Source organism: Corvus cornix, chromosome 2 (assembly GCF_000738735.6).
Source record: "Corvus cornix cornix isolate S_Up_H32 chromosome 2, ASM73873v5, whole genome shotgun sequence".
Lineage (NCBI taxonomy): Eukaryota > Metazoa > Chordata > Aves > Passeriformes > Corvidae > Corvus > Corvus cornix.
In genome coordinates this window covers 93,978,507-94,003,798 of record NC_046333.1, presented here as the reverse complement: position 1 = coordinate 94,003,798, position 25,292 = coordinate 93,978,507, and the positions used below count along the sequence as shown (strand labels likewise).

Here is a 25,292-nt window from a genome sequence, read left to right as displayed (position 1 = left end):
TAGATGCAGCTATGTGCAGGTTCACTCTGTTACCTGTGCTGGATTCTCTAATGGAATGTAATGGAATGTGATGAGGAATTGCAAAAAGTAACAACGATACATAACTATTATCCTGATAGCTATTTAAATTAAAAAAAAAAAAAAAAAGTTGTTGTTTCCTGGAAGGCAGCTGTTGGCAAATATGTAAGCACAGAAAATCCAATGTAAAATTTTACAGACTATCAGAAATCAATGCTGTGTAATAAGGCATTTGCAGATCTGTGAAAACAAGACATTTAATTCCTTTAATTATATTTGCATTGTATCTTCTGAGTACTTGTTTGAGAAAAGTTGGGGATAACAGTGGAATGTTTCTTTCTTTATCCAGAAGTTTTTTTGTTCTTTTTTCAGCAAGCATTAGAGAACAGTGGGTTGTCGTCAATTCCTGTCTCTGCACATTCTACTGACTGCAGCCAGGCTAAGGCTGCAGGGACCCAGGATCAGAACCCAGATGTCCCAAGCCTCTCAAATCATCAAGCTGATTCTAATAGTACCAAACAAGAAAAGGACGAAGACAGTACAGATAAACAAGATAAAAAAGAAAAAAAGTTCATTAAGAAAAAATCACCATTTTTGCCTGGTAATATTGCCACTGCTTTCTACTTTTTGTGCTGTAAGGAGTGTAGTAATTGCGGGTGTGTTTATGGCTTTATAAAGGGATTTCCCAAAATGTATTGTGGATTATTTATGTACAGTATTTGCTCTTACCTGAAACACAGTGTAAGGTATGATCAATAATATTTATATTTTTCATTATAAAATTTTTTTTCATAAAGAAAAATCTCAGGATGGCATGAAGTGAAGTTATACTTCTAAATCTTTTGGATTAGATCAGTGGAGTTATAGGAAAAGGACAAAAAAAGTATGTGAATGTATTTTCCTCTCCCATCATCCTTCTCTGACAAGGACTGGGTTTTCTTTGTGTGTCCCAGAGTAGAGAGTTCTTGCAAGGACTGTTCTTCCCCTTTGGAAGTGAGGCCTCACATAGGCATAAGGGCAGGACTGCAGATCTTCACTGATCCCATGTAGGGAAGGATGAAGGCTGGCATTATATTATATGAATAATACTTCATGTCACCTGTCTCTGGAATCACAGTACTGATATGATATTGTCAGTATAAATCCATGTTATTATTCTGCCTCTGTACTGTGTTGTGTATATGCAAGCCTGCATTTTGTCTCTGTGTGCTTAAATGCAACTTCAGTTTCAAGGTTGCTTGAGCTTTATGGCTGCTAGAAGTTGTTTGTTCCAAGTAAAGCCTTCATACTTTAGTGGCCAGCCTGGTATATACAGTGCTATAATGCAGCCTTTGATCTCTGTCTGTAGTATCTTCATAGTTACATTGATGTTGCTTTTACTTCTGCAAGGCATGGAGAAATTGATCCAAAGTAAAAACTTGTCTTCTTCAGTATCGCTGTGATAAAAGTTAACTTTTTCCTCTGGTAATAATTACTTTGTTACTTGTGTATAACAGTAACAACTCTCTAGCTGTGACTACAAATAAAAATAAAAGATCACTGCTCTACAGACAAACACAACCACTTTTGTTTTTTGATAAAGTAACATGACCTCAGTGTGTTGACAGGAAAAAACCCACTATGTGAACCGATTTAAATGAGCAGACAATCTGATATTGAACAACATATATAAATAAAAGACTCTGATAGGATTTAGAAGGGGTTCCTTTCATTTTTTGTTGAGGAAAAAACATCCTGTTGCCTTAGGACAGACTTTAGGGTTCTTGGATCATAAAGCAAATTTTGTAAAAAAAGTAGCCTTAAATTGTAAAAATACCAGAACAACTTGTGCAGTTTTTCTTCCTTTACAAGTTTACAAAATGTAAGATACGTCTGAACTTGCAAAAGAGAGGGTCAAGCAAAGTATCTCCTTCAGTAAGGTATGTGTTTAGTATGTAAAATAATTTGTTGTGGTTGAGGATTTACAGTCATTGTTGGATAATTTTGTGTTAGATATGTTATTTATAAGTTAGCTGGTATATTATATTGCATTACAGCTGCATTCTACGTTTCTAAGTGGCATAGAAGTTGCATTGTTTGAATTTCAACAGGATTCTCTTGGGGTTTGTCATTCCAGCCCACCACCATTTTCATGAAGGAGAATATATCTGATAGAGAAGTTAATCTTCTATGAAGTGTGTTGTGATGGCATCTATTGCACAAAATGTTTTTGTGGTCTGATTGCTTTGTACAATAACATCAATGTGGTGGGATTTTTCAAGAATTGTTAAAAGGTTTAAAGAGCATTCATTTTGGTATTCCTTGTTTTAGGTTCTATACGTGAAGAAAATGGAATAAGGTGGCATGTTTGTCCATCCTGCTCTAAGGAATTTAAAAAACCGAGCGATTTAGTGCGCCACATTCGCATTCACACCCATGAGAAGCCATTCAAGTGTCCCCAGTGCTTCCGCGCCTTTGCCGTGAAGAGCACTCTAACAGCACACGTCAAAACACACACTGGCATTAAAGCTTTCAAGTGCCAATTTTGTATGAAAAGCTTTTCCACCTCAGGGAGTTTAAAAGTTCACATTCGCCTGCATACAGGTAAGGCCTTGAAATCACTTTGTGTATTCTATGATGTGGGTGAGACCTTGAATGAGAAAAGACTGTGAAATGTGTAAGTTGTAGACATGTCTGTCATGTCATTGTTAATATCTATCATAGAATGTATCATTTTAGTGTCATACATGATGAGTGTAATTTTTTGTCATAGTGTTTCATGGCTTTGAAGCTTTGGGCTCTTAAAAAACCATGGACATTCAGTTTTCCGATGAGTCAGCTGTTGTTCCTTTTTAATATCGCTATTCTGAATGTATTTAATTGTGCTTTCTAAAGAGTAATACTCTTAAAATTTGAGTTCTGATTTTACTTATCCCCAGTCATCTTTAATATTTACTCTGCATCTTCCCTCCCCTTCCCAACACTTTTTGATAATTTCACAGTAACACTCAGGACTGGTTACTTCCCATTTTATGTTCTACATTGCAGTGTTGTTTCATGTTTTCACCAACTTACATGTTTTCAGCATCTCACATATCCTAAAACTCCTCTGATCATATGGTCTTTGTTTACATAATAGATGATGTCTTCAACATGTCTTTTTATGTGATTGAACTATCCTTTCCATAGAGAAAAATGAATTTTCTGCTTTTGGTAGGCTACCTGGTTGTTTTCCAATTTCTTTCTTTGTTCATACAGGTAGACAGAGTTTTCGGCAAGATAAATGTGCTGCTCTTTCCTTTCATTCCTGTTTATGTAATTATCTTCTGCAAAAGTATCATTCATTGGCTTAGGTGCATTTGGTATTCAATGTGTTTTATAGTTGGATGTATTTTATCCATGAAATATCAATGTTGGATTCATCTGCAGAAAGTCTTTGACTTTTTTTTGTAAACTTGTAAACCAGTGGTTTTTTCTGTTAGTTTAAAGTCAGGCTTGCTTTATACAAGAATTCAGATTAATTCAGAGTGGCAGAAGCACTAGGTGGCTTGGAAAATAGGTAGTCCAGTGTTTATGGAACTGCTCTGTAGTTTCATATAATGTTTTAGTTATTGCATTGTGAAGAGTGGTTCATTATTCTGCAGTTTTCTGCCTGTGATTGAACTTGGTAAAAGCTTTCTTCATAATATCCAGTCATGTTTCCTAGCCTTTTAAATTCAAGATTTCCCCTTGAACAAAACCAGAAAGTTGTTCAGCTTTGCCTGTCTCTAACTTAGCAAATTCTCTAGGAAATCGCTCCCAAGGAGATGTTTCTACTGGATTTTGCATTACAAAAGTCGTTTTTTGATACTTCTGTTGGCATGCTTTTTTGACTGCCATCAAACAGAGTTGATGTTTTCAGAGACGGATGTATAATTTTTTTGACTTTGTCCCATCACAGTTCCCTCTCTTTTATCCTATTATATAACATACTTGCCTGTGTGTTTGCTGATTCCTTTTTCTCACAGTTTTTTAAAAGTTTGTTTTGGAAGGACTTTAACCTGCCATGTGCAACTCTTAGGAGAGCTTCTGAAACACTTGAAAATTGCTGTCACTTTCTCATCATCCAGTTTCTTGATAACAAACTTGCTTCAAGTGATGCGTTTCAATCCATTAGCAGTTCAGCAGATTAGTTGTTACTTTGATGGGTTTTATGGATCTGTCTTGAAAACCTATGTAACAATAAACACCATGAGAGAAAAAAAAAAAGTACAGGAAAGAGAATCGGCATTCTAAAGCTACATTTCTAGGTTGATGGAAATAAAATGTTAAACTAATTTTTTTTTAATATTTTGCAGGTGTTAGGCCTTTTGCTTGTCCTCACTGTGACAAGAAGTTTAGAACATCGGGCCATCGGAAAACTCACATCACTTCACATTTTAAACATACGGAACTAAGAAAGCTGCGACATCAACGTAAACCCGCAAAAGTTCGAGTAGGAAAGTCAAGTGGTCCAGTACCAGACATTCCTTTGCAAGAGCCCATACTCATAACTGATTTAGGTAAAGATCAAGTAAATCCATACTCTCTTGAAATTTGGATTTCAATGGAATATAAAGGTCACATTTTAATCTAGGAAAAGCATTCAGAGCTCACTCATCTTCAAAGATGCGCTTTGAAATAAGTCGTCAAAAACAAACTTCAGCAAAGTGCCATATTTTATAGTTTGCTTGCACTAGAATTAATAAGAAGAGGATTTTTTATTTACAGTGAAACTGTGTAATCCTTACCAGTAAAAAAGTATGTGCATTTTTGTGTTAAGGAGTTTAAGTATTATTAGATTGTAGGTATAGAAGAGATGACAGTTCATGACCTAGATTCTTCTTAAGATGATCATGTTTATTCAGATTACAAATATTAAGGAGTCAGTGTGTTACATGATTTTAAGGTATTTGTTATAAATTGTGACCTCAGCTGAATTAGTGGTAATGATTACTGGTCGTATTTCAGAAAGGCAGCTTGATTTTGGAACCTGCTTTGGAGAATTCATCCAATTATTTTATGTGTTGTATAAATATTGTCACAAGGTTATATAAAATGACTTTTTGGAAGAAGTTTTACAGCCCAATCAAAACAGTATGTTGTCCAGTAGAGTTCAATGTAGTGGGTGAGGTGTTTACTCTTTGTTGTTTGATTGAACAGTTTGCTAACCCCAGACTTGTCTGTTGTGCAGTCATCGTTATGGTGGAATCTTATATTGGTAATACCTTCAGCTTACATTGATAAAATTTTTATCACTTCTTAAAAATTTTTTTGCTTTCACTGCATCCAGGAGTTAGTGAAAGCAAGAGTAGGGGTTATTTTGGTACCAGATAGAAGAAACTTAAATTTTTGGGGTACAAGCAAAATTTAGCTGACAGCTTCAGACAGATCACACAGTGTTTCTTTCTTGAGTGAACCCCAGAAACAAGTATAATCCCATTTCTTGATTTTAAACGAAAACTCCACTTCAATACAATAAAGATCTGCACAGTTGAAGTCCGATTGTTGGGAAAAGATGAATATTAACCAGAAATACTATAGAAGTTGTTTCCTATGGATGCTGATAACACATGAACTCTGCTGATATTAGAATGTTCAGTGTAAAAATAATCTCTACTGTTTCTCAGGAAGGTGTAATGTTTTTTCAACCCCCTCACAATATTTTCACATTTTTATTCATTCCCCCCCAGAAAAATAATCTTCGTTCTTTTAGAGGTATCAAGAACCTAATAATGTTACTCTGTAATAGTGTTGATCTTTGAGTGGCGCTTCTGTTGATATATATTTTGCTTTCTAAAGTAGTCTTAATTTTTCTAAAAGCCTGTGAAAAAAAGTCTGCAAATTGTTCTCTACCTGTTTCAATACTTTTCACAAAAGGCATATTAAATATTTGTCAAGTTGTAGACCTGATATACATTGATTAAATATCATTTGCTAAATTTGAGATTGGAAGAAGATGATGTTATTGGATCAGCAATGAATTCATTACTGCCAGCTTTTTCTAAAGTTAATGCTTATTTTGGACAAGGATGCTACTATAATGAGGTGGACCTGTGGATAAAAGAAGAACTTACCACTAAAATAGCATGTACAGTATAATATCTATAATGCTAAATAGTTGTATGCCTAATTTTAAATATGTGCTAAAAACATTTTCTTTATATTTTTGGATGCTACAAGTTTAGTCCTGCTTTCTCTTCAAATATGAGCCCGTCCGACTACTGCAACTTTACCAATCAATTTCTCCTTTTTGTGTGTGTGTGTTTATATATGCAGGTCTTTTCCAGCCAATCCCAAGGAATAGCCAGGTCTTCCAAAACTATTTTAACAGTAATTTTGTGAATAATCCAGAGAGACCATACAAGTGTTATTATTGCCATCGAGCCTATAAAAAATCCTGTCATCTTAAGCAACACATCAGGTAAAATAAACACAATAAAGGAAGAAAATGTATGTAATAACAGATCCATGGAAAAGCATGCAATTTATATAGTATTCACTGAAAAGATTTTTTTTTTACCATCTCTTAAACAGTGAACTGTTGATAATTGGTTTTTTTTTCCCCTGGTTGAGTTGGAGGAGGCTTTGGAATAACTCATGCCTATGTGCAGTTCTAGCAGTACAAGTGGTTGTATTCAACGTGTAGTTTAATTTACTAACGCTTGGATTCTTTTTTCCTAAACTGTGTATAGAAAAAAACAAGCACTATTTGTGAATTCTTATGGTAATTTTGTAATTGCATACTCCAAATTGCCTGCTTTGTATGTAACTCCTATTTTTTGAGAAGGAAATTTGCATTTTGTTCTGTATAGAAAACCTCTAAAAGAATTTGAGCTTACATTGTAATCGACTAAATATTGTTTGGGATCATTATGTTGCTTGAAGCTGAGTTCAAGTTCCGTGTAGTCAGTGGTTGTTACAGCCACAAAGTCATGGAGTCATAGAAAAATTTAGATTTTAGGAGAACCAGTGGAGATAACTAATTCAATCTTGTTTTGAAAAGAAGAGTAGCTTCAAAGTTAGATGAGTTTTACAGTTTTGCAGTCTTACAGGCAGTGAGATTTAACATTTAATCAGGTTATGAAACAGTGCTCTCTGACTTACAAACTGTAAATAATTAGAAGAGGAAATATGAAAAAAAACCACCAAAGATGGTGCCTGGAATCTAAGGGAAGAGTCCGTACAAGCAGGTGGCAGTCTGCTTGTTTCTGCAATGTAAGCTCTGTACTGCTTTCTTACTTTCTCTAGCCCAGATCATGGTGAGTTCCTCATACTCTCTTTACAAATAAAGTTCTGTATTTTTAAGTTCTCAGACTGCCTTGAAACAATTTCCGGGTTTTATATGCTGTCTTAACAGGAGGAAGGGAAGCTTTACAGTATCACATCTTTTCTTTTGTAATATCCTACCTAGATTTCTCACTGTCTTCGGTAGATACATTCCAGATGGATTGATTTAAATGAAAATAATTTTGAATTATACTGAAAATGCAAAAATATGATGTGGGTACCAATCACCTGCAACTTTCAGCAATCTCTGATCTTTCAACAGAGTACTGAGTGAAGCATGGCTTTGTTTAAGGTTTCGTGGAGGAATGAGAAACTTTTTACATGTTTGCTCTTTGTAAATTGGGATTGCTATAACTAAATTGCTATGCTTGATAGTTTTGTGGACAGTGTGATCTCATGGAGTAGTGCTGGTCATTGCTTGCAAAGCTTGTTTCCCTCTCTGAAAAAGAGGGAAATTTGTAGTAGGGCATTTTCAGTAGAGCAGGGACTGTGAATAGTGTGTCAAATTATCCCCCATGCACACCAAGGAAGGTCAGGATACCCTACTGCTGATTTTTACCAGTGTATTGGTAGCAAAATAGTAATCTTAATAGCTCTCATATATTATGTTATGGCATCTGATGTGGTGGTCATAGACTTCCAAGGTTACTGTAATCATAAGCTGTCCCTAATTTTACCTGAGTTTATTAAATCTTGCTTTTTTATCTTCCATTTCCTAGCATTCCCATTGCCTTCCTTGTAGCTCTCTCCTGGGATGCTGCAGTCGTAACCCTTAAAATTCTTACTGCATTCCACTCCATCTCCTAATTTTTCCTCCCATCTGTTTTGTATCTCAGTGTAGTCCTAAAGGGAAACTCCTCTAGCACCTCTGGAAGGAAGGATACAGCTAGTGCTATGTACTTCGATAATATAAGTGAGAGGCTTTCCCCTCTTGAATATTTTTTTCACATGGCATTATGAGAGGCAGGTTGTATTGTGCCTTGTTCAGGAGGTATTCAGGATGGACACAGTTCTTTTCCCAAGAGTTTTGTTTGCTGCTAAGTGTAGCGGTTGTATGTATAAGGAGAACAGGATCTTTTTCTCCAAACTTTTGTGGACAGTTTTTTAGCTGAATTGAGGAAAATATATGTGAGTGATAATGTACTAGTCTGAAGAACTACTATACTATATTCCATCTGGAATGGAAAAATTAAACCCAAGTATTGCAATGGAAACAAAGTATGATCAGAAAAGGAGATCGGACTGTAGAACATAATTCCAACTACTCAGATAGTATTGTTTTTAGCGCTGCCAGGTTGTTTGTAACTTTATTAAATTTAATTTCTGGAATTCCTTAATTGAGACCTCTTTCATCCATACAGCTATCACCTTAGTTTGGTTTATTTTGTTCATTTTAAAATTAAGTCCTTTAATAACTTTGTAAGTCAAACTGTTAAATCTATTTTAACTCCTGCTTTCTCTTAAAAAGGTCGCATACTGGTGAAAAGCCATTTAAGTGCTCTCAGTGTGGAAGAGGTTTTGTGTCAGCTGGAGTTCTGAAAGCACATATTAGAACACACACTGGATTGAAAGCTTTCAAGTGTGTTGTGTGCAACGGGGCCTTCACTACTGGTGGTAGCCTCAGGCGACATATGGGGATCCATAATGACCTTCGACCGTATATGTGTCCCTACTGTCAAAAAACATTCAAAACATCACTCAACTGTAAAAAACACATGAAGACTCATAGGTATGTTTGCAATTTTTATATGAATCTTTCAATGTAGTTCAGCAGCCATTCCTTAAAGATACTTAGAAAGGCAGCTTTGCTCTGTAAAAAGTGTATATATTTGAATAAGGGTTTTTATTTATGGGTAGCAAACCGTTAGGTACCTTTGCAGGTACCCAATAGTAAATTGTGGTGTATAGTAAAAATAAAAAATTGTTCACATAAATAGGATATATGTCTAACTAAAACCATACTTTCTCACCTTTCTTGGTAGATATGAACTTGCACAGCAACTTCAGCAGAATCAGCAGTCTTCTTCAATAGATGATTCTACAGTAGATCAGCAGAGCATTCATGTTTCTACACCAATCCAAGTGAAGATTAAAAGTGATGAGCTACAGGAGTCAGAAACTGTTGCGACAGATCAGCAGGCTATTTTAACGTTAGACCAGCAGCCAGTAGTAGGCACAGAAGAAACAGCACTAGAGCAAGAATTGGCTGATCAGCCTTTAGAGCAAGATGAGGGTGAGTATTTGAAATGTGATAAGGTTTGTAATGAGGTAAGTTTACATGTTCTCAAATAATTGTTTCTTAACAGGAACTAGAAAAATACATGGAGTAAAGGCTACTTACTATATACTTACAGTATATAGTACAGTTTCATTCATTGGTTTACTGTTAAAATATAAGAAGATTAGGATTTGCACCATTCAGCTGTAGCAAGCAAAACTGCTAAACAAATATACAGAAAAATAATACATCCACAAAACCTTACCATGTCAGTTCTCTTATTATTAAAAAGCATTGCTGTATAGTCTACTTAGAAAGTAATACCTGTGTTTTGAGGTGAATGAATGTTCCATGTACTTACTCTGTTTGTAATAGTGGAACGAAGTATTTTGGTTTTGCTTGTTTGCTCTTTTTCATGGTGCAATGAGTTATCAAGTACAACAGGAGAATATAAATAAAATGCACTATAAACAAAGATTTAAATACTTGTTCAGCTAATAATTGTTTAGTTAATTTTAATGCAAAAATTCAGATGACTGCCAAATATGGGGATTTTGAAACAACTGATACATGCAGTTAATTGCATCTTTTTTTCTTGATATTTTCCCCTTTCCCCTTTTCCTTTCTCCTTCCTTTCCCCATTACAGATAGATTTGTGGCATCCCAGCATGCTTTACAGGAAAACATCACTCAGTTTGAACAACAAACTATAACACAGCAGCCATTTGATCAACAGAGCTTATCACAAGGTAAGTAATAAATAAAGGAGGTAAAAAGTAATTTTTATAAATCTGGCTTTACGGCATAGCTATGATAAAACATTTCTAAAGTGAGCATCTGTAGTAAAAGTAATTGCAATGCAGAGAACTTGCAAAAAAATCATCATTTTGAAGCTGTACTTGGTAGATTATTATGAATACTTAAATTTTTTATTTGTTTTTATGAGCTGATGTTTAGTTGTTACAGTATGGGTTTTATAGTCAAGCATTTAATATTCTTTCCTTGATTATGTTTGAAATTGCTGTGGCAGTAAGTAGTTTGCAGAAGTTTCCCCCTCAGTATACATTCTCATAACCTGAGATGTTCAGAAACACATTCTTAAGATTTGAGTGAGTAGCTACTGGGATTCATTTTGGAAAAGGACAGTGAAAAATATAGTCACATAAAAATCATACTTTCACCTATCCACAGCAGTTTCCTTTTATATTTTATAGAGCAATGAAACTAGCAAATTAGGAGATTGTAGGCACTTGGCAAGTATTTTTTTCCTATAAAATACAGGGAAATATGTGTAGCCGTGTGTAGCCTGCAAACAGTGAAGAAATGACTGTCTTTCTTTGCTTTTCACAGCTGAATTTCTTGAATTGTTCCATAATATGAAGCTACTAATTTCGTTTTCAGTTTTGTGGCCGGGGGGCTGTTGCTGAGGTGGGGAATGTTCAAGGGGTTTTCATTTGTTTTGGTTTGGAAGCATACATCCCTGGCTGATTCCTTGATCTCCTTGTTTCTGACTCTAGGAAATAGCTCTATGTAGCTGGTAACCAGTAATTGGTATTCTGTCTGCACAAACTTCTCTGTTCTTAGTTTCATTCCCTTTTAATTGTATAGTATCATTTGTAAAAACTTAATTGACTGTGGTATCACACTGTGAAGAAATAGTATAATTTGCCAATTTTAATTCTCTAGGTTGTGCTGCTTTGCATGTAAAGAAAAGAGAATTAAAGTCTCCACCTTTATTAAACAAGACTAATCCTGATCCTCTTACAATATTATTATTTTCACTGGTTGACTTTTACAGTTTTTCAAGTGAATGAGAAGACACTACAGGAAAAAAAAAGCAGCCTTTTGTTCTACATTACTCTGAAGAGTGGTGGTGGTTTTTGTTTTTTTTTTTTTTTTTTTTAATGGCTCCTTGGAATTTGAAAATTCAATAAGTAACTCTTGTCTTGTTATCTTATTTAAACTTCAGTTTCTATGTGTGTGTATCTTCTGTACTATATGAATATTGATTGATTTCTCGGGGAGGGGAAAGACTCTTCTAGAACACACAAAACAATTCTTTCATCATCAGAAATCTAGACTGATCGTCAATACGTTGTAAAATTGGTTCAGAGAAACAGAAAATTTGTGGTGTGGGCTCTTTAAAGTCTCATTTGTATAAGATGTCTCCTATTCTACTTGGAATCTCATCCACAGATTCCCAACTCTTTGAAGTTTCCTTGAAGATCCTGGAGCCCTTCAAATTTTTTGAATTTCAGGTAGGTAAGCATTTGCGCGGATGCATGCGTTAAATTGGTCGACCCTCTCCCTATGTCTGCATCTGTGCTTCATGCCTCCTGATTTCTTTTTCCTATCAGCTAGGCAGAACATTCAAACTTAAAACACGATGTCTTTTTTATTCTTGATATTTATAGGCTGTATTCTTGCTAAAATATTTTGCTTCAGTGTTTATTAATAAAATAACATAGGAGTTCTACAAAAATCTTTGATAGGTTTTTTGATTTTTCTTTTTCCTTTTTTAAGGGAAAAACCCCAACTTTGCAGTTTAGTCAGATGAGTCTAATCTCTAGGTCTGCACAGACCTGCCAGAATTTTGTTTCTTCTTTCAGGTTTGTTCATAATACTTCTGTTGAATTTCTTGTTTGTTCAGATAGATGTTCTTCCTCGTACGTTCAGACTTGTAAAGAAGTGCAGATCCTATGAGGGTGCTACAGTATCATAATCTATGATTCATTTGAGCTAGATTTGAAGGCTTGGGAAAAGGACTTACGTTCTTCGTAGTTTGTGTTCAGGCATCTTCATTTGAAGACCTTTTAGTGATGTCAGAACAAACAAATGTGTCTTTTATCTGAAATTGTCTTTGGTTTATTGAACATCTGTCACCAAATGTGTTTTCATATGAATTACATCACCTTTACTTCCTTTAAAGTCTCCCTGTAAGCGTGGTTGAATGATAATTCAAGTAGTGGTGACAGGCAAAGATCTTGAAAAACTGGAAGTCCAAATGCTGTTAATTCTGCAGCCTATACAAATATACACTTGCCACCAGAATGCTGTTTTGCTTTCCTAAGAAGCTGATCTGCAATCTCAGGACTTTGAATTCTGATCTTTCAGTAACTGTTTACACGTATTTGCAGCCAGTACTGTTCAGCTGGTTGCCAAAGTTGCCTAAGAAGCAAACCTGCAGAACATGTAATTGCTGGTCAGTGATTCCTGCTGAGATGCACGTGTGCATGTCAATGTTTATAATGTTAGAATTTGAATGATCTGTCAGTAAAGACTTGAATTTTTTTCTAGATTAAATATTGTATTTGCCAGAAACTATCACGTTGTTTTCTTGTTCTCACATGCAAGACACATCTTTCTGCTAGTGAAATGATTTCCAGAGTATTCTGGTTTTCAGTATGTTTTGTTAATATAGAAGATAATAGGTCGGATGATGTCCTAAAGCCAAAAAAAACCCCAAGCAACACAAATGATTACTTGTACTGAAAAACATGATATCCAATTCCAAGTTTAGAGGACTTTGTACTAAGAGACTCCCATTACTATACAGAGCTTAAGATGTTCTCTTGTTCTTTGAAGATTGATTAAAAGCTTCGAAGGGAAGCAACATACGGTGATGAAAATGAGCAGAAAATAAAGGTTGTGAAATTTCTCAGACTAAATGTCTGGGTTCTGGTGTTTGGTGCTTTGGGGTTGTTTCTTAGTGCTGTTCTGTAGGAATAGTATGGTGGTAGCAAATGCCTTTAGAATGCTCAAAACTGTCAGATATTTTTTAAATTTTGAGGGGAAATTGACCCTTATGCTAGGTATTGATTAAAATGGGGATGCCTCATGTATATTCTTGTTACAACTTTGGTTTGTATTTATTCCAAAACTACTTTCAGAAGTAGCATTTCTTTCTTCAGTTTGTCTCAAATACCTCTACATTCATAACTTCTCTTCCTGAGCATTTTGTTGCATGATCTTGGGAAATTTTTCAGGATGTTAATAATTTGTTTAAGCATTGTGAAATGAAACAGGTCATGGTATAGTGACTGTTTTTTTCCTTTTTAGCTAGTAAAATTTACCTACTGATTAAAAAAGAAGTTTCAGGTTTTTTGGACAGTGTATTTAATAGTTATGTCCTTTTTTTTTTTTTTTTTTTATGTAGAGCATGGAAGTGACATCACTTTGCTTCAGTTTCTTGAGTCTTGTTTTTTCGTATTCTCATCTGTCGTAGTAGAAACTCCATTTTTCTATTAAGATATTTCTAAAATTTATTTGGAAAGTCAAAATTAGCAGCCCTCTTATCACTGCAGAGCTTTTCATTGCGTTCTTCGGGCTACTTTTTTGTCATTCCACAAAGGGTAATTGAGGTGCAAGATTCAGCTTTTAGGATCTCTTTTTCTTGTACTCTTGTGGTAGTTCTAGGAGAGAAAATAATACAAGTTTCAGTATTAGGTTTGGTCACTAGTTATGACCTGATTAATAATACCTTCAAGATTTGTTTACATGTGTGAGTTTTCATTCTATGGTGGAAGCAATAGCATACAAGTAGGGTTTTTTTTTTCTCTACTGATTACAATATTCTTCTGCTGTGGAAAGTGTCTTTTGGGAAAATTTCTGCTTAAACTCAACACATCCAGGTTTTTGTTTTACTGTTACTCGAAACATTCTTTAAGCATTGCTTTTTGGCCTTTGATGCTGTGATCATCTGATGTGGCTTTGTTTCTACCCTGTTTTCATAATCTTCACCCTTTTTGTCCACTAAAGGCAAACTGCACAGAAGTACTAAAATTTTTGCCCATACTTTAATTACTGGTACCTTGGTTTCATTTTTTTCCACATGACATTGTGGGTTATTTTTTAATACTAGAAGTATTAAGACTTAAAGGGTTGATAGCATTAAAAAACACTGCAATCGGAGCTATATTTCCCTGGCTCTGAATCATTGGTGCTATCATTTCATTCATTTGTTTAGAAAAGAAGATGATTAAGATCTGCTGTTTCAGGAGAACAAAACCAAATAAAAATTTCAGGGTTTTATACTGGAAATGTGAATAAAAATGTGTTTACTTTTTACTTCGCAGTTTGCCTTTGAGAGGCTCTACTTTACTATTATCGAAAGAGTGGGAATATGTGGAGGAGATCCAAAGTAGGAGACTATGGGGTTACTTTATCAGAAACTGGAGTTCTCCTATTGGGTCATCTCCTCCACTCACCCGCCATCCTCCCCACTGAGCTTTGCATCCTTGTGATCAGCTTCCAGTGTAGTTAAGGGAGCGTGGTACCAACATGGATAAAGGGAGATGGGTCAACCTGTTTGACACATGCATGCTTACATACAAGAAATTCAAAATTTCAATGGCTCTAAGGTAATTGTGGCACCCTGAAGAAACTTCAAACAGTGTTTTTCTGTGGAGGAGATTTTCCAATAGAATTCCAGCTAATGGTAAGTAACCCTATTACGCCTATTACGTAGATGCCAGAAACATACATGTGTTTTGACGCTCAACAGTGAAGAGTACAACTATTACTATGTGGTAATGATACTTACTCTCTTTTGAAGGTAGTCTTCAGGAAAGTGTGGTGTTAGTCAAAGTCCAATATAGTGTATTTTGCAGGTTTATGACTGTTTGATTTCTGGCAGGTTTTACAGTGAATGACAGCTACAATCAACAGACTCAATTTCCAGCTGTACAACAGCTGCAGGATTCAAGCACACTTGAATCTCAGGCTCTTTCAACGAGTTATCATCCACCAGCCCTTCTTCAGGTTCCAAATACAGACACTATTAACGTAGTAAGTATTACTCAAAGGCAGGATTCATTGTTCCATGTTCAGTCGTGACTTTCTTGCACCGTTTCATTGGTGATGAGATAAAATGAGAATCAGAAAAGTTTCAGGATTTCTTCCCTAGATGGCTTATGCTTTACAACTGGAAAATAGAAAGGTGAGGGGAGGATAAGTGACTTGACTAGTTTCTAAAAAGGAATTGTATGTTTTGATGCTCTAGAAAATACTAAATACTGTAAAAATTTTATTAAAAAAATACTGCAGTGTTGGATTGTGAGTTTAAAACTAACGAGAGAATGTAATGTTATGAAATAATTTTGCATTATTGCATTATATTCTCTCCTAATTATTAAATGTCTATAGGCATATATGATCAAGCAATAAAAAAAAGCATTACGATCTTTAGTGATCATTCATGGAGCTTGCATATTGCAGTGTATGATGTTCTTACGTGGTTCTCATGTAGTTAAATATGTAAAAGGATTCAATTGCTAAAAATACAGTCTAAATGTAGCTTTTTATGATGGTAGAAGTACCTAGCATGAAGATAATCTGTTGTACTGTATTTACCATTATGATCTTTATGAGTTACTGTCCCTTCAAGCTTGTTTGCAAAGTGCAATTGTTGCAGAGAACTGATGAGGGTTTTAGGATCTGGAAGAGTTTGAGTCATTTCAGCCTACAGCCTTTGGAATTTCCCTTGGCTTCAAATTTTGAAACATACTCTTCTTCTCAGGGATTCGTCTGTTGTGGCTTTTACTTACAGGAATGTTCAGAAAGTAGTGAAGTCTGTCAGCAACACTGTGTTTTGCTGCTTACTCAGTGTTTAAAATGGCTGCCCCAAATTTAAATTTAACTCCTCAAACACTAGAAAATCTAGATGACTTAGATACATTTTTGTGGAGATTCAGAGAAGTATAAGTGCACTATGTTGTCTATTCCAGTTCAGTAGCTGAACATTTTGATGCTTTTCTTCTCACTATGAAAGAGGTATTATATTGCACTCTTGATTTCCTGACAAAATGTATGAAAGCATAAATTTAATTACTGGTGTTGACTGTAAATGCTGTAATTTTTTTTCATGTCTATTTGTGTGACTGTATTTAAATGTTGTGTTTTGAAATTTACTTGAGGCTTTGATTTTTAGGCCACTCGCTTGATACAAGATCAGTCACCCCAGGAAGAGCTTGAATTGCACACCCAACGGCCTCATTTTCTTGAGGAAAATGAAGATCAAAGTAGGCGCTCATATAGGTATGTTACGCTTTTAGTTTTTGTAACAGAATTTCCTGGATCTTTTATGGATAATAATTACATGAAACTAATTTTAAAAATTTTCTTCTAATAGGTGTGAATATTGCAACAAGGGTTTTAAGAAATCCAGCCATTTGAAGCAACATGTACGATCACATACTGGTGAGAAACCTTATAAATGCCAACTCTGTGGCCGTGGTTTTGTTTCCTCGGGAGTTCTTAAGTCGCATGAGAAGACTCATACAGGTAACAGAGTATACCAGCTCTTTATGAGCTTAACCCATGTTTGGGTTTTGTAAATGTCCTATGTGAGTAAACTTAAACAAATAGCATGCTACTTATTTGTTTCTGTTGCTTTAAGGAGTTAAAGCATTCAGCTGTAGCATTTGCAATACCTCCTTCACAACTAATGGCAGCCTTACCAGGCACATGGCAACTCACATGAGCATGAAGCCTTACAAGTGCCCATTCTGTGATGAAAGCTTTCGAACAACTGTTCACTGCAAAAAACATATGAAAAAACATCAGGCAGTCTCCTCAGCTGTAGCAGCAGCTACAGATACAGGAGGGGGAGGTAAATTATTTCATTTTTACTTTACAGTCCTTACTACATAAGAAATACAGATGTTTTGATGGATTACGTGAATGCTATAACAGTAATGGTACAAAATAGCCTTCCAGCGTGGATAATGTCTGATGTTCAGAGCTACTGAAATTGCTCTGTTACCTAAATTGTTTAAAGAAATTAGTTTCCCAGGATCTGTCCAGTGCATTAAAGGTATTGTATGTGACATAGCTACTTTAGTATGTCACTAAAGTAGAAGACTTTTTTGTCCTATATTACTTAACCTGTGTTAGTTATTGTAAAAATAAGAATCATAAATCCAGCTTTTTTAAAATGAAGTACAGACATGACTAGTTAGACCTCTGAATGAGATTAAAGTCCAACCACATAATGTAGTGGCCATGTGTTTAATAATAAAGCCTTCTATTTTTTGTAATTTCAGCTGGCAGATTAAACTAAACAGGCATATGATTTTTGGTTTGGTTTGATTTTTTGTTTGGTGTTTTTTTTTTACTTAATAGTTGCATGTGTTGAAGATGATGATGAAAGATCTGAAAGAACTTCCAGAAAATCTCGTCCTGGTGTCATAACTTTTACAGAAGAAGAAACAGCAGAACTGGCAAAGATTAGGCCTCAAGAAAGTGCTACTGTTTCAGAGAAAGTTCTTGTCCAGTCGGCTGCAGAGAAAGACAGAATTAGTGAGATCAAAGATAAGCAAGCAGAACTGGAAGCAGAGCCTAAATATGCCAACTGTTGCAGTTACTGTCCCAAAAGCTTTAAAAAACCGAGTGATTTAGTCAGGTGAGGAATTGAAAAGTTTCATGTGTTTTTAATTTGCTGAGTAATTATAGCAATAATAATTAATAATATATATAATTATAAATAATATTAATAAATAATTATTTTTTTTGTTCACCAGAAACTTTAGCAATAACAGGTTCATATAACTCTCTATGCCTAAGTTGAAATTTGACTAATATTTACATAAATTTTTCTTTTTCACAGTGGTTTAAAAATGTGTCAGAATGTTACATATTCTGAAAATGACTAATCCAGCCTTTTCATATTTATTTTCCTGCAGTATTAAAATTATTTCTATGAAGTTTTAGAATAAATTATTTTTCTTGCATATTTGCAGAGTTGCATATAAAAACATGTAAAGATCTGTTGAAAAAATGCAAATACTTAAATCATCTTGTTCTGCTTAGTGTAATGCTAGTGTAAGTATTTAATTAATTCCAGAACTAGTAAGATAGAAAATAAATATTTGTACAAACTGACATAAAAGTAGAAATTCATGTATACATGTATCCTGGAATTTTTAGGCATGTTCGTATCCATACTGGAGAGAAGCCGTATAAGTGTGATGAATGTGGAAAGAGTTTCACTGTAAAATCCACTCTGGATTGTCATGTTAAAACACACACAGGTCAGTAAGGTTTTGCATGTCTTTGTTTAGAAGCTGGTTGCTTTCTTGACCAGCTGTTCAAGTACAGATTTTGCAAGGAATGCTATGTTTCACTGTGATCTATTATTTGGAATTGTGGATGGCAGTGCTGGGGGAAATTTGGTACTTGTGACATCATCAAATGAATCACATTAGAACATTCTGAGTAAAACCATGTTATTACAGCCTTCTGTATTTTTAGGCTTCTAAAGCATAGTCTTAGCTCATGCAAAAACTGTGTATGTAAGTATCCAGAATATGTTCATGTCAAATCTTCTGTAGCATTTCAGTGATAAATGATTTTCCTGAGTAAGAAGGTAGAATTGGGGCAATCTTACAAAATTAAGTTCGAGAAAAAAAACAAACTATAAACATTAATGTTTGTGATGCTAAGTAAACTGGAAAATAAGTGTACAAAAATCTTGAGCATTCAGCTGTTTGAATCTTGCAAGTTGAATGTAAACCTAATATCTGTAATATTTAGATTTTTACAGTAGTTCTTCTGTATTACTGAGAGAAGTCTGTTTTTAATAGTACTATTTTTCAACCCCAATTTTGTGCTAATTAAAAAAACCCTTCTAAGTCTTTTGTACTTGTTTTCTTCTTACCATTGAACTTCTGTAATAAACCCAGTCCTGAACTAATTAATTTCTTAAACTGTCTACAGTTTCATTAAGTTTCATTACTGTGTCTTTTCAAAAATACAAAAAACAAGATAGAAGACTTTTAATGCTGTAATGCATAATTATTTTGTTCATGGAAGCTCCCTCTTCATTTTATTGTATTTGTACTTTCTAATGTTGCTTTGTGTTTCTAATGTACTTAGAAATAGTACTCATGTTACATGAAATTGTTGTGTAGATCAGTATCTTGTCTCAGACAGTAGCAGATAAGTAGTTAGCAGTAAGGAGAATGAAAGTAACAAAGCAGGGATTTGGTCATGTACCTCCAGATTTAAGCAGTTTACAAATTGTGGGACTCTGAATAAGAGATTGCATCTCTTTGCTCGCTAGCTTTAATAGAATATTTTACATTAGTTTTATCCAGTTGTTTTCTGAACCCAGAAAAATTGGGTAAAAAGGAATGGCCTTCAGTTGAGTCAGTAGTAGTAAGTTCCTGGAATCAAATGTGATTTTCAGTTTGCTGTCTTGATAATTTTGTTCCTAGGCCCACTAGATTTTGTTTGAGAAATAATGAGAAATTGTTTCCCTTTCTTAATTTTTAAGCTCTTTATGGTTGTACAGACTTTTTAATAATATATAATGGAGCTTTGTAAATTATTAACATCCATAAACTGATTTTCCCAACCTGCTATTCATTCTCTCTTTCACATTACATATAGTACAATTTTAACTATTTGAGTCCTCGCTCAGGTGCTTAAGAACTCTTCTCCTGGCTTCCAGCCTTGTGCAAATTGTCTGTATAAACCTTTTGTCTTCAGTCTTAAAACTGTTTTTATTTAGTTCATGAAAAGACTCTGTCCTTTCATCCTGTGACAGAATTTTTATTAACGTCTTTTCATATGAAAGCAGTGTAAAATTCAGAAAACCCAGGTACAGTCTTTTCAGTGGAAATCTATCTTCTTCAAAGAGCACTCACAGATTTGTGAGGTATAATTTTCACTGCAAAAACCGCATCACCTTTTCCCTATTGTAATTCATTTTATCTTGTGGAGGTTTTCTTCCATGTTCTTTTATACTTGGGCCAGCTTGTGCTGGATGAAGTTTAACTAATGTGCAGTTTCCTGCATTTGAGCCTGGATTCCTTTCTGGAATGCTGTCATAATCTGTGGGCAATACCTACACCAATAGTTCATTGGTTTTATATTGAGACGTACATAATTTATTTTTTAAAAAAATAAAGAAAATTTTTGCAGTATTAATGTCTGGAACTACCGTAAAAATAGTTCAGTTTGAAAAGCTACTCTGTTCCTCAGCTTTTGAAAGTTGCCTGGATAGGAGCCTACCTGATACCATCTGTAATCATCATTGATCCAAAGAATTAGTTTGGGGCTTTACTGGAAGTACTGGCTGATTGGAAGTTTTTCTTTGAGGTCTTTGGTTCTTTGTCTGAACACTTAGCTTCTGTATCCCGATGTAGCATAAAGTGGGATAATTGAAGTCACACACTATTGCATTTCTTTCTTCATTGCTTTTCCAGTTTCCTGATTATGTAACAGTTCTTCTTAACATGTTAGTTGTGTAGCCAGTAGCATGGCATAAAACACATTTAATTTTTGCTGTATTTGGAAGCAGTGCCAATTTAGTGTTTGCCATTCCTCGACGATTTTTCATCTGAATTTGTGATTGTCTTTCCTCCAAGTTTCCCTTGTGCACACTAAGTAAAAACTACTAAACAACTGAAAACATAGTTCAACCATCTTCCTATTCAGATTCCTAGTATTTACACAAATGGCCCAAGAGTCAGGTCATAATCTCATTCCATATTTAAATAACAGGGCTTCAAATGTTTCGTTTGTTCCATCCTGCTTATTTTCTTTTGTCTTCCTCTCTCTCTTGTTTTTCTACCCCCTTTTCTCCCAATGGGCGGGGATTTTTTATTTAGTGGGAAAGACTGCTAGATGGCTTCTTTTATGGTACTCTCAACGTGGTAGATGACTTTGCTGCAGCCCAGATTCCCACTGTCTTACTAGTTCATGTTACTGGGTTCTTGCTTCTCCATTATTGTCAGAGGTTTACTTAGTTTTGTTGAACAAGAAGTGACAACAGTGTGCCAGGGTTTTGTAATTTGAAGTAGGTTGAATTGTAATTCAGGACTTTGATGAGAGATTCTTCTGTGTAAATGGAAACTAGAACCCAATAGCAGGAATCATAGGCATATACTGTTCTTGTGATTTCTTTACCAAATGCATTGGTTTCTTTCCCTTGTTTAGCTAGGAAGCAATATTGTGCTTAAAGGCCTGGGAATTTCAGGAGTTATGGTGGGTTTTCAGCTGCAGTGGCATGTTTTCTGCCAGATATTTTCATTATGCTTTTTGTGAATTGTACAGCTGTGCATATGGTTAAAGAAATAAACTCTGTAGTTTGCTGTTACATGTAGTAGATTAAAAATTCCATTTGAGACCATGGATATTTTTCAGATGTTATGCACTCTGAAAGGAGAGACTAAAAGGACTGTGTATGTATAGACCAGATTTCTGTACTTCTGGATTACTCTGAGGGGTTGATACTTTGTTTTAGAATGTTATCTCACTTAATTTTAATAATTTCCTACTTGTAATCCGTTAATACTGGTTAATTGAGGCAGCATTGAAACAGAGGAATAAAGCTGCTGGAATTAAAAAAGGAAATGAGTGGCTAAGTAAGTAGGAGCCAAATGCTGAAGAGGTTGATATAAAACCTTTAATTCTTCAGTTTATGAGCTGTGTAGTTGAAACAACTGGATTAGTCAGGAAGATGAGATGAGGAGGAGGACAGAGGCATGAAGGTGACCAAATAAGATTCTGCATGAAAGCTTTAAAAGCATATTGAGTTTTAGTAACAGAAAAAAGTTGATATGCACTTCATTGAGAACTTTAATTCATTTGAAAAGCAGCCAAGTGATAAAATCCAATTATTTCAAATGTATTCTGTTCAAATTAGTTTAGAATCTGTTATGGGTTTTGTTAAACGGATGATTTAGTCCTGTCAGTCTTTAGAGGTTTAATCACTTATCTTTCTGGTTTTGAAACTCTTCTAGGCCAGAAGCTCTTCTGTTGTCACGTGTGCAGTAATTCTTTTTCTACAAAAGGCAGTCTAAAAGTCCACATGCGCCTGCATACAGGAGCAAAGCCCTTCAAATGCCCACACTGTGATTTGCGGTTTCGTACTTCGGGGCGCAGAAAAACCCACATACAGTGTCATTATAAACCAGATACAAAGAAAATTAGGAAGCCTGTTGCCCGGACTTCAACTGAGGGACTACAACCAGTCAGTCTCCTTAATTCATCCTCAACAGACCCTAATGTTTTCATCATGAATAACTCTGTTTTGACGAGTCAGTTTGATCAAAATTTACTTCAACAAGGACTTGTGGGCCAGGCTATCCTGCCTGCTTCAGTGTCAGGTAAAGATGGATGGCGTGGCGGTAGTGGTGGTGGTGGTGTGGAGATCGAATTCTGAAATTTGCTTTCTCTAAGAGTTCAGAAAGTTTTACCAAACGCTTCTTGCCAAACAGGTAAGAGTTGTACTGAATTTATGGTTTGATGCACAGTGGTGACATGAATAGAAATTTACTTATTTAAGAATGCAGTTCACCAAAAAAGTCTCTTCAGTTCTGCTGTGGTGTTGTACTGCAGAGAGGAGGAAAATGCAGATAACAAATAGCTGGAGTACTTGTATTCTTTGTGGTAATACTTTCTGGGTTTTTTTAAAAAAGAAAAGAAGCAAAACAGTTGGCTTTGTTTGTCTACAGTGGTTATTTATGTGAATAATGAAGTGTGTCTTTTAAGTGCATATCCTCTGCTGTACATGTGGAGTTACTTGTCCAAAATAAAAAGAAACACCGCCCCCCCCCGACACCAAAAGAAAAACAGCTAAAAGACCTGCAACCTCAAAACAAAACACAAAAACTCTAGCAATACAAAAAACCAGTAGTGTAGGCAAGTATGTTAGATAATTAAGTGCTGAGGATATAAGTCTCACCCCTTGGCAGTGACTACAGCTGCGTTAGCACAATAAATGTTCCACAGGCCATTCCTTGAGACCAGCTCTCAGAGAATACCCAACATGCTTCGTGTTGCAAGAAAGTTACCTTTTGAGAATGATCCTTGCTAATTTCTAATTTTTTTTCAGGTATTTTTTGTATAAGTGCTCACTGACCCAATGTTTGTGTAAGTGCTCAGGTAAACTTGGGACAGGGATGATTTTAAGAGCAGAATAGTGTTCAGGTCTCTGGCAATGTGCCTTGGTATTATTAAATGTGCCACTTAAATTGTGAGTCTTGGGCTGTCTGTCATTTCTGAAAGTGTGACTTATATTTCTGTGCTGCTTTGGCATTTTTTTCAGTACATGTCTATGATCTTGCAGGTATGCCCACAAATTCAGAGTATTGTATCAGTCTCATTTTTAACTGTAGCCATTCTAGCTTATCTCATTTGACCTAAGCTGTTGTCCAAAACGAGCAAATTGTTGGTGTTCAGAAGATACTGATCTTATTTGACAGGCACAGTTAGTGATAAACTTGTGATGAAAAATCGATTGATGTTTGCTTGGATTTTTGAACATAATAAGGAGGAGTGGTTTTAGTATGTTCAGATGTCCTAGAAAGAGGCCTTCTTAAACTGAGACTACTAATGTGGGTTTTGCCCAGGGCAGGTAATTTTTGGGTGCATTGTGAACCAGATTTATTGTACTAAAATCTTCGGAAGAGGGAAGGGTAGGTGTTTTTGAAGTATCAACCAAAGGAAACTGGTTGATCACACACAAGGTGTTTGGAGAAGAAGGTACATCAAACACAAAATGACTTTTTCCTTATATTCTCTCAAGACCTTTTGTAGAGATGGTCTATTCTCCACTATGGAAATTAGAACCTTTTCAAGTTTTAAAGACTTCCAGATTGCAGTTGCTAATGTACCTTTATTTTCATCCATATAAGTATGGAGGATGAACTCTGGCACTTTGATACCGAACCATGTCTGTGCTGTGCAAAATGTGGCAGTAACTTTCATGTGTATGTTCAGAGTCAGAATGTAAATATCCTGTGTGTGTGCTGCTTTGTTTAGGTGCAGCACACTTTCCAAGGAAATCTAAACCAAATTTTTCCAGATTTCTTAATGCTACTCTGGAAGGATTCTTGTTTTGTAAGCTGCTAGCTAGTGCCTAAATAGCAATCCTTAAATCACATGGGATTTATGAAGATTTAAAACAGGCAGTCGTCTACTTCAAATTATTTTTCTTGTCATAAATAAATGTGTGTGTACATAGCTTTTGTATTGATTTAATTTATAAAAATAAGCACACTGAAAGAGGTAGTCAGTAATGGTAAATAAAAACATTACAATATAACTGTTTTCTTTGGTAGCTGGAGGTGACTTAACTGTGTCCTTGACAGATGGTAGCTTGGCCACTCTTGAAGGAATACAGTTACAACTGGCTGCTAATCTGGTTGGACAAAATGTTCAGATTTCTGGAATAGATGCCACTGGTATTAACAACATAACGTTACAGGTAAGTTGCTCACTGTTTTTAGTAACTGCTTTTAATTCTATAAAGTCAGTTTGGAGGCTGAAGAAAGTTTAAGGAGCTTGAATAATTCTGGAAGAGTTCCTTGAGTGAGCAATAACATATTGTATCAGTTGTACAATGTTAGAAGACTTAAAAAATAGCTGCACAGTGGGATATTTTGCTTGTTTGGTTTCTTTCATTTTCATTTTTCTCAGTTTGTTTTACCTCTCTGGGATTTCAACATACTGCTTTAAAATATGTATTTTTTTCTTTTAACTGCATTTTGTCTTTACATTTCAAAAGTACTTTAGGTTCCCACTCAAAAGGTTTTTACCCCCCCCAAAACAAACCCAAATTATTGCACAGAATGTGCTTTTCTAAACATAAGACACTGTTACTTTGCAAGCTTTTAATAGTTGGAATTCACAATTTAAATTCCCACTAATCTTGTAAAAGGAATGACAGGAAGAGGTGAGATGATTGCATTTAGAAGTATTTGAGATGTGTGAAACCATGATTTTCTTGAAATTGGTTGTGTTTGATCAGTTGCACAGAATT

General features: G+C 35.2%; 1 protein-coding gene across 5 annotated transcripts in view; it reads left to right on the top strand.

Moving 5' to 3' along the window:
• The window catches only part of ZNF236 (zinc finger protein 236), a 77,646-nt gene that overhangs the window by 32,274 nt on the left and 20,080 nt on the right, over positions 1–25,292 (top strand). For 3 of the 5 annotated variants that reach the window (XM_039548599.1, XM_039548598.1, XM_039548597.1), the window contains exons 10-24: positions 391–619; positions 2,329–2,601; positions 4,335–4,538; positions 6,295–6,439; positions 8,774–9,034; positions 9,288–9,538; positions 10,171–10,272; positions 15,159–15,310; positions 16,452–16,558; positions 16,653–16,804; positions 16,920–17,132; positions 17,645–17,924; positions 18,449–18,552; positions 22,270–22,635; positions 24,592–24,737. In XM_039548599.1, coding sequence (XP_039404533.1) covers positions 391–619; positions 2,329–2,601; positions 4,335–4,538; positions 6,295–6,439; positions 8,774–9,034; positions 9,288–9,538; positions 10,171–10,272; positions 15,159–15,310; positions 16,452–16,558; positions 16,653–16,804; positions 16,920–17,132; positions 17,645–17,924; positions 18,449–18,552; positions 22,270–22,635; positions 24,592–24,737 — 2,985 coding nt within the window. The remainder of the gene's footprint in view (positions 1–390; positions 620–2,328; positions 2,602–4,334; positions 4,539–6,294; positions 6,440–8,773; positions 9,035–9,287; positions 9,539–10,170; positions 10,273–15,158; positions 15,311–16,451; positions 16,559–16,652; positions 16,805–16,919; positions 17,133–17,644; positions 17,925–18,448; positions 18,553–22,269; positions 22,636–24,591; positions 24,738–25,292) is intronic. The other 2 variants (XM_039548594.1, XM_039548595.1) reach the window with 2 other exon arrangements.